Source organism: Neopsephotus bourkii, unplaced genomic scaffold, assembly GCF_033783945.1.
Source record: "Neopsephotus bourkii isolate Nb327-2 ecotype Australia unplaced genomic scaffold, CSIRO-AGI_Nbou_v1 NB_1474, whole genome shotgun sequence".
Taxonomy (NCBI): Eukaryota; Metazoa; Chordata; class Aves; order Psittaciformes; family Psittacidae; genus Neopsephotus; species Neopsephotus bourkii.
Genome location: NW_026901950.1, coordinates 301,277 through 310,503, shown reverse-complemented (window position 1 = coordinate 310,503; position 9,227 = coordinate 301,277). Strand labels below are relative to the sequence as shown.

The following is a 9,227-nucleotide window of genomic DNA, read 5'->3' as shown; positions in this document are numbered from 1 at the left end:
GACAAGAGGAAATGGCCTCAAACTGCACCAGGGGTGGTTTAGACTGGATGTTAGGAACAATCTTTTCCCCAAGGGGTGCTCAGTCATTGGAACAGGCTGCCCAGGGTAGTGGTGGGGTCACAGTCCCTGCAAGTGTTCACAAAAGGTATAGACAGGGCCCTTCATGACATGGTTCAGTGGTGGCCTTGGCAGTGCTGAGGAACGGTTGGACTCGATGATCTTGAATGTGTTTTCCAACCTGGGTGATTCTATGATTCCACCACACATCAACTTCGACAGCAGCGCCAGTTTTAGGGATCCCTGACTTCGCTCCTCCCTCTCCCCTTCTCCTGCAGCTCCCTGTGGGGTGCTGTGCACGCCAGATCCACAGCCTGGCCCTGGTGAAACGTCAGTTTTCCGATGGTTGTTTTACCAGATCTGTGTAGTTACCTCAACAGGTTTGTTGCTGACTTTGTGGGACAGAGCACACCATGCTTCTGTGTGGTGCAAAAGGAGTGTGCAGGGAGGTTAGAGAAAGGTGGCAATTCAAGAACTTACCACTATTAAAAAAAAAACACCAAATGAAAACATAAAAATGTGCAACAGCAGCTTCTGAGCCCTCCTCCCCATCTTCCTTTGAGATGTGATCCAGCACCGGGAAAAACAGTGGTAATGATCCTGATGCACCAGGAGGGGGTTTTAGTGTACTTTAAGACAATATCATAGGAATGTAAGTTTTATCTGCCAGCACCATGTGTTTACTCTGCGTGTTCACCAGTATTCCTTGGCAGCCAGACCTGTTGCCAAGATGCATGGATGAGCTTACAGCCAGGATCAGATTTTCCAACCAGAAAAGACACTCCACCATGGGGAGGCATCACCTCACTGCTTCCTGGGGAATAGCTGCAAAGACATGAGCTGTGACAACATCTGCTCTACAAACCCTCCACAGCTGCCAGGGTACACACTTGCAGGGCTGGAGATCCTGTGCAGCATCCCTCCCCACAGCAAGCACTGCAGCTGGCCTCAATCCCCATTCAGCTCTGTGGCCCCATCACACCAAGGAGACACTGTGTCAGGGACCCGGATCCATGTCTTGCAGCAGAAGAGGGAAAGAACAATGCAGTGTCCGAGCCTGCCTGTGCAAATGTACCCCCCTAAGGTCAAGGTGACTTTGCTGCTTGATCAGGTGCAGGCTTTACTTGGAAGTGCCCAGAGGGAGGAAGGTGCAATGCAAAGCTGTGCAGAGGCTGATGTCAAACAAAACGCTCGGGCTCCAAGTGTATGTTTTGCTAGGACTCCTTGTGCCTGTGGACCAGGTGTGCAGCTGTAGTCGCAGCAGTAATCCTGCCTCCAGCTCCAGCTCCTCTGCTTCTCCCCGCCATGGTCAAGAGGGACAGAGCTCGCCCAGGCTGCCCACTGCATTGCGCAGAAAAACACTGGGAAAACCACCTGCTGATGGGAACATGCTGGACAGCACCAGCACTGACCCAGCTTTGAGCAGGGAGTGGAGAAGAGACCTCCTGAAGTGCCCACCAATCTGAGTGCCAGACCTTTGCACATCCCCTCCAAGCTGGGGTACTGAGCCCCGGGGAGAGCCTGTAACAGCCTAGAGCTGGTTGACCTGGGATTGTTGGACATGTCTGGACATTTGGTAGCACATATTCCTATCCCAGAGGCTGATTCACAGCTCCTAGTACTAAGACAAAACAAATACCTGCCCCAATAGCATCTGCTTAGTTTAGGTCTCAATTCAGGGGCATGGTGCAAAATGGAATGTGTGACCAGCAACTCACCCCAGTGGCCTGCCGAACAATTAACTCCCACTTACCAAAACTGGAGATGAAGGGCTGCAAGCTCCTTTTGTCACTGGTGCCTGTGCAAATATTAACTCTGGTCTAAATCAGGGTTATCTCTGACCTCAGAATGAAAAGAAAGCAAAACCACGGCGGGTGGGAAGGATTGCTGATGAGTTTACAGCTCTGTGTGCCAGGCTTGCTGTCACTGCAGGAGCAGCCAGTGGGTGATCTGGGGGGTATGTGTGGGGGTGTCCCGCAGCCTCACAGACTGCTGGGTTCCCTCTCTCCCCTGCAGTGTAAGGAAAGAGCTTGTGGGACCCACGGCCTGGCCCCGTGGGACCGGTGCACTGGTGGTGCCGCGGCTGATGCAGTTTTGTGCTGGACAAAGGTTGCTCCACAGGCCGGGATGGGGCAAGGATCGGAGAGCTGTGTGATCCAGAGAAGCCAGGCTGGTTTACAGGGTTCAGATCAGTGTGTTTGTTCAGCAGGAAGCACTGCCCTTTGTAGCTTCATGGTAGGTTTCATGGTGCTGCTGCCATGCCCCAGCAGCCGCTGTGGCAGCTGCCTCAGAGCCTGTGAGCAGGACTTTAGCCTTGGTTGGTGACCCTGGTGCTGGCAGCACACTCCGGCATTGTGCAGGCAGAGCTGCACCATGGGGGGGATGCCTGAGTATCCCAGAGCACTGCTGTGCCTGCACAGATCTGGTTCCACCAGAGACACGTCCTGAGGGCATCACCCATGGGCGCACAGGCAATACTAGGAGATAAGCGTCTCCCAGCCCTGCAATGGTACAGTGAGATGAGCACTTTGCTGTACACCCAGTAAATTCCTTGCACACAGATGCCATAAAATCAGTCGGGTTGGAAAAGACCGTCAAGTCCAACCATTACCCCAGCACTGCAAGACCACCATTGGACCATGTCACAGAGGGCCTATCTGCACAGTTTGTGAACACTTCCAGGGATGGTGACTCCACTACTGCTCTCGGCAGCCTGTTCCAATGCCTGAGCACCCTCTGGGGAAGAAATTGTCTGTGATCTCTAGTCTAAACCTCCCCTGGTGCAGCTTAAGGCTGTTTCCTCTTGTCCTATCCCTTGTTCCTTGGTAGAAGAGACCAGTCACCTCTGGCTGGACCCACTCCAGCACCTCAATGCCTCCCTTGTGGTGAGGAACCCAGAACTGAGCACAGGATTCAAGGTGCAGCCTCACCAGTGCCAGTACAGGAAGATCATCACTGCCCTGGCCCTGCTGCCACTCTGGTGCTGATACAGGCCAGGATGCCGCTGGCCTTCTTGGCTGCCTGGGCACAAGCTGCTCATGTTCAGCTCCATCACTCCGTACCCCCAGGGCTTTTCCCCAAGCCTGGAGAATTTCAAGGGGTTGTGAGGACGCAAGTGCAAGACCTGGCATTTTGCCTTGTTTAATCTAATCCGATTGGCATTGGCCCATTGATCCAGCCAGTCAAATACCTCTGCAGATTCTCCATCAGATCTCTCCTACCCAACCCCTCAGTAAAGCAGCTCGTCCCAAGATGACAAATCCCGCCAGACAGGTAACGAATCCTTCCGGAGGGCAGGGGGTGAATCCAGCAAGAACGTGGAGCACGGGGCTGGAAACCTCGTACCAGTGGCCCTCGGCACCGCGCCCACGGCTCGGCTTGCACGGAGCTCCGCCCGTGCCCTCCTGCTGCCGAGCCGGGGCTCCAGCCGGTGACACCCGCGGGACTCAGCGGGGACGCTGCTGCATGTCAGACCGTAGGGGCTCCGGAGCGGGGCGGGTGCCTCGCGGTGGGTTTAATTGTGCCGCTAATGAAGGGCCCGGGAGCGGGTGGGGGGGAAGCAGGGGAGAGGGGGGGGCGCTGCTGCCCTACGGTCCCGCCCCCGTTGCCACGGCGACGTTGTCAGCAACCCTCCGGCCACGCCCCCCGCCCTGCCTGGCCAATGGCGCGGCGCGTCCGACCTGATGGCCGGTGACGTCATGGCCGGTGAAAATCCCCGGTGGCCGCGGGAGCGGCGCTGGCGGCGGCGTGGGGCCCGGCCCGCAGCATGGCCAAGCACCACCGCACGCCGGCGCGCTCCGCCGAGCCCGTCATCGAGGTCAAGAGCAAGGTAAGGACCGCTGGGTCGGAGCCGCGCAGGGGCAGGAGATACCCACTCACGACCGGCCGCGCCGGTCAGCACACGTGGGACGGCACCGCACACGGGGGAGCGGCGCGGGAGCGGGAGCCGAGCCGTACAGCCGCTCCGTTCCGCTCCGCTTCCCCGCGCTGCGGCAGCGCTACCCGGGGCCTCCCCGAGCCTTGTACAGCGCGGCTGCTGCAGCGTCCCACACCGCGGGCTCGGGCCTGCTTGGCGCAGTCGGTACCAGCCGACGGCCAGTGCTCAGCAGATGTGCACTCTTACCGGTGTACGGTGCCGGCAGCACTGATGTGTACGGCTGCCCCCCTGGTGCGGGAGTGCTGTGCTTATGCCTAGCTCAGATGTGCTCTCACCCAGCTGCCAGTGCTGTTCCAGCACCCAGATGTGCATCCCAAGCACGGGGTAACCCTCATGCTGTGCACATGCACGCCCAGGTGTGCATCCCCCAAGGTGTGCCTGCACATTCAGATGTGTGCTCACCTGGCCCGTTCTTGCTCCTTTGCCCACTTCTGCCCACCCACCCAGATGAGTGCATCCCCCTTGTGCTCCCTCATCCAGCTGTGCCCGGGGTGCTTTGCCTGCAGAGCTGGGACCCACCTCGAGCAGCAGGAGCCTTGCAGCGCTCCTCAGCTGCTTCTTAATTCGCTTCTCTTTCGTCGTGGCTGAGGGAGGCAATAATTAACGTTGTTGCTCACCAGGTGCTGCAGCATCGCCTGTGTCGCAGGGAAGGGCCTCCTGGCAGGTCCGTGGCTGGTGGCACAGCCGGAGGGTCCTTCCTTTGCTACCCGGGCAGCTCTTCATGCTGTTGCTTGGCTGTTTGGGCAGGTAAAAGGCTCCACTCCTTTTATCTTGCTTCTGGGACAGGCTCTGGCTGTCAGATGCACTGCCTTGGTACTGCTGGGGCTCTGGAGCTGCCTGTGCCTGGCTCTGCCTGTGCCAGGGCAGCTCTGCTCTGTCCCCTGCCTGCATAGGTCCTGCTGGTTGGAGCCAGCCTGGCCGGCCTCACCCTCTTTCTCCTTCTCGTCTGCAGTTCGATGCCGAGTTTCGCCGCTTCGCCATGAAGCGCTCTGGCATGGGCAGCTTCCAGGACTTCTACTGCCTGCTACAGACAGTGCACCAGATCCCACGGGTGGATGTGCTCCTGGGCTACACAGACATCCACGGCGACCTCTTGCCCATCAACAACGATGACAACTACCACAAAGCCCTATCCTCTGCCAACCCCCTCCTCAGGATCATCATCCAGAAGAAGGGTAAGAAGGACTGGGAGACAGGCAACAGATCCATCCTCCCCGTCAAGAGACCTGAGTCACACTGTGGCTGCTTCCACATTTGGGCTGCAGCAGAGGTGGCGGACCACACATCCTCCAGCCACCACTGTGGCACCAGGAGGTGGTGGCACCAGGAGGCTCCCGGAGCACCTGGAAAACACTGTGTTACCTCCGTGAGTGCCACACCAGGAGCCCCATCTGGCTCCCTGCCCCAAGGCAGCGGCAGCTATCACTTCAGCAGAGTTCCTGGGTGCTGGTTGCTGATGAGGTTTTGGGGTGGGAGGAGGCTCATCTCCTCCCCGGCAGCCCAGGGGCTCACCCTGACCTTAGTGGTGTGCTCCCAGAGAGCAGCTTCCTTGCACAGGAGCCTGAAATCATTGTGATAGCAGGGTGAAAACCTCCCAGTGACAAACACCCTGGCTGCATCTCCCCTTCACTAGGGAGACAAGCCTGTCCCCTTACACTTGGTTTAGTAGCACAGAGGTTTTCCCTTGAGTAGCACCATCAAGCAACAGTGCACAGGGTGGTGAAGGATGCCCTGGACACATTTCCTCTGGGGACACACACTACTGGGCCTGCAGCAGCCATCCAGGCACTGAACCATGGCCTGTTCCTGGACCCAGGCTGCATCACGGGGAGCCACTACAGTGCTGTGTGTGCCAGAGGTGCCATGGGAGCGTTGCTCCTGCTCCCAGAGCCACCCAATCTGCTGTTGGGAAAGCATGTGAGGCCTGTGGGTGACAGTGCTGAAGTGGCATTCTGTGTCCAGTGGGCAGCCAGAGCCCTGGCACCATGCACAGTGTGATCAGGAGGCAGCACCGGCACAGCCCAGCACCAGCAGTGCCTGCAGGACAGTGGCCACAGGGCTGACAGCACCAGGGGAGGTGTGTGGAGAGGCCGGGAGCAAGCACTGGGTGAGTCACAGCTGATTTAAAATGGATCCAGGTCATCCGAGGCTGGGCTGTCGTTGAACCAGTCCAGGTCGGTGAGGAATGTGGCTGTGGAGCCGCTCTCACAGCCACGCACACGTGTGTGCCTGTAGGTGTGCACCCACCAGTGGGCTCCGGGCAGCCAGGACTGCCTCAGCGAGGTAAAACACAAAGGCTGCAGCTTGGTTCCTCTCTGCACTGTCACTCTGCTGGGTACCTGTGGGCAGCCTTGCTGGGGACAGGGTGCTGGCCCACCTGGGCTGGGCTGGGCCTATGGGAAAGGCAGGGGAAAGCTTAGCACATCCCCAGATTTGCCGAAGGACTCATCCCTGGGGTGCTGGCCCTGCCTGGCCCGGCCACCCCACGCCCCGCAGAGAGGAGCCATGTGCTGGAATAGCTGTGGGAAAGCCTCCACCGCCCTTCTCCGTGCTAAAAATATGCCGTGTTGCGTGTGCAGAGAGATATTTATAACCCAGGAGCCCTGGAAGGCTGCTTGGCTCCGGAGAAACCCCACATCCCCTGGGCTTGGGAGCATCCCCAGGTCCCTGCAGCTGGAGCAGGGTCTGCGTGCTGCTGGGGGGCATCATGGGGGACTTGCCAGCAATGAAGCATCCAGATCTGAGCTCCCACATGGAAAGGGATGGGGAGAAACCAGAGAGCGCTCAGAGGATGCTCCCCAGCACCTGCTGGATGTGGCTGAGCAGGCAACATGTGAAGCTAGGCTCTACGGAAGAGCCCCAGGGCAGGGTAAAGGAGGATGGAGTTAAACCTGTGTGGTGGTGCCAGATGGAGGAGTAAGATGCAGTGGCACAAATCATAGTTTAGGATGTTCCTGGACCCCTGGGATGAGTCTCCAGGAGCGGGGGAGTCTCCGTCCTTGGGTGTGACAGGGCTCTGCAGGATGCAGCTGTGGCCACCCCCATCCCATGCCAGTGACAGCCTTGCTCCAGAGAGGACAAGGAACTCTGGTGCTGTCTCAGGGACCAGACTTCTCCTTAGGGAGCTGCCACCACAGCAGCCCCTTGTGCAGGGGGCTTCCCTCTCCCCAAACCCAAAGTGGGGCATGACCAAGGGACCTCAGCAATCAGGGCTGGCAGCTCTAGTGTTAAGCTGCAGAGTTTGGCTTAAAGTGTGATTAAGGCTGAATCACCGCTTAGATCCTTCTAATCCTGGCCTTGTGTACGCTGGGTAATCCCAGGAGATGGTTCTGGCAGGGACAGGCTGTGGGGAAAGCCAGGGTGATGCTCTGGGGAGGAAAAGCCGTTGAGACCCGTGAGCAGGGAGTTTCTCCGCAACACATGGGGCATGTGGCTGCACCCACAGGTGGCTGTGGTGCCTGACCCTTGTCCTCTTTGCTCCCTACAGCAGAGTCTGATGCCAGTGTCTTTGCCTCAAACTCCTTGCAGCGAAAGAAGAAGGGGCTGCTGCGCCCTGCACACTATCGGACCAAGACCCACCTCCTCATTGGCATGCCCCAGGACTTCCGACAGATCTCCTCCATCATTGACGTGGACATCCTGCCCGAGACTCACCGCCGCGTGAGGCTCCACAAGCACGGCTCTGACAAACCGCTGGGCTTCTACATCCGTGATGGTGTCAGCGTGCGTGTGGCCCCGCACGGCGTCGAGAAGGTGCCTGGGATCTTCATCTCCCGCCTGGTGAAGGGCGGCTTGGCCGAGAGCACGGGGCTGCTGGCCGTGAGCGACGAGATCCTGGAGGTCAACGGCATCGATGTGGCTGGCAAGTCCCTGGACCAGGTGACGGACATGATGGTGGCCAACAGCCACAACCTCATCATCACTGTCAAGCCAGCCAACCAGCGCAACAACGTTATCCGCAGCAGCAAGGCCTCGGGCAGCTCGGGCATGTCCACGGACAGCACCCCCAGTCAGCAGACCCCCAGCCCGGCCTCGCAGTACCTGAGCAACTACAGCACGGCCGAGAGCGATGAGGAGGGCGACCTGGTCATTGAGAATGACAGCGCACCCCACTACATCCCCGGGGGCTGCCCCAATGGGGGCCCCGCGGACCAGCCCCTCCAGCAGAGCCCATCACCACACAGCTCCCAGGGCTCCCTCCAGTCCCTTGGCAGCCACGACGGCAGCCCTGGCCGGGGCAGCAGTCAGGAGGATGGCACCCTCCTCACCCTATAGCCACAGGGCCCCGTGCCACCCTCGGCAGCCAGCACAGGGTCCGGTGCCACTCTTGGTGGCAGCCACACAGCCAGGCTGGTTGTGGGCCCTGTGGCAATGATGGGGCCAGTGAGCAGGGGTGGAGGAGGGCTGCCCGCTGTCCATGTCCCCGGGAGCCCTGCTGCCACCAGGCACTGTCCCTCTGAGACCCCCGGCCTCCCACCCCTGCATCCAAGCAAGTGGGGGTTTTTAAAGTGTTTTATCAAGATATGCATCATGAATTAATATATTGCAATGGACAGTAAAACCTTTTCTAGAAAGCACCTTACTGGTCCCTGGTTCATGTCACCACAGGGGCTGGACCCCAGCAGCCCAATGAGGCACAGCTGTCTCCAGGACAGCAAACAGGCTCAATGCCAGGGGATGGGGCAGGTGCAAGCCCCACCAGCCCTATCACCCCATCCCATGCTGTGGCCCATCCCATCGTGTACCAGCATGAACCCCACAATTAGCTCCACAGGTCCCCCAGGAGGAGAGGAACAGTGGCTGTGGGATCCCAGCCCTGGGGTTGTGGCTTTGTTGCTGCGCCAGGTGACCCCAATGAGGTCCACCTTGGAAAACGTGGAGGGATGCTGGAGCACATCCTCCACCTGCACATCCCTGTCCCACGGCTGTTCTGGGCAGTGAGCCTGCCATGCCCCCCCCCCAGCTCCCACCTTGTCTCCACTGCAGGGCTTTCACCACACAGGAGACACCCTGATCACATCCACAGGAGCTGGTGGCACTTGGGCTGGCAGCAGCACCACGGCTGTCATTCAACCCCAGCAAATGCTGGATGGCACAGCTCCATCCTCCTCCAGTCCCAAGCCCAGCAGGCTCCCAGAGCCTTCCATTCCTCCCCCAGCACCAAAGTGCTGAGCTGATGGTGGCTTTCACCTTTGCTTTCCTGCTGGCCTGGCCCAGCCTCAGACCAGCACCT

The 9,227-nt window shown here is 59.1% G+C and overlaps 1 protein-coding gene across 2 annotated transcripts; it reads left to right on the top strand.

Moving 5' to 3' along the window:
* Positions 1 to 3,677: 3,677 nt before the first annotated feature.
* PARD6A (par-6 family cell polarity regulator alpha) lies at positions 3,678 to 8,321 on the top strand. Of its 2 annotated transcripts, none has more exons than XM_061369092.1 (3): positions 3,678 to 3,886; positions 4,947 to 5,169; positions 7,485 to 8,321. In XM_061369092.1, exons 1-3 carry the CDS (start codon positions 3,824 to 3,826, stop codon positions 8,267 to 8,269), a joined length of 1,071 nt encoding a protein of 356 aa, XP_061225076.1. In that variant the 5' UTR covers positions 3,678 to 3,823; the 3' UTR covers positions 8,270 to 8,321. The 2 variants fall into 2 exon arrangements, with proteins under 2 accessions (XP_061225076.1, XP_061225075.1); XM_061369091.1 differs by having other exon boundaries at positions 3,684 to 3,886; positions 7,482 to 8,321.
* The last annotated feature ends 906 nt before the right edge of the window (positions 8,322 to 9,227 follow it).

What these genes read in the sequence shown, in the direction of transcription:
- PARD6A (XM_061369091.1), top strand. Translation starts at nt 3,824, where the DNA reads ATGGCCAAGCACCACCGCACGCCGGCGCGCTCCGCCGAGCCCGTCATC. An exon ending in TCATCGAGGTCAAGAGCAAG is followed by an intron (nt 3,887 to 4,946) that starts GTAAGGACCGCT and finishes TCTCGTCTGCAG; the next exon opens with TTCGATGCCGAGTTTCGCCG. An exon ending in GATCATCATCCAGAAGAAGG is followed by an intron (nt 5,170 to 7,481) that starts GTAAGAAGGACT and finishes TGCTCCCTACAG; the next exon opens with CAGAGTCTGATGCCAGTGTC.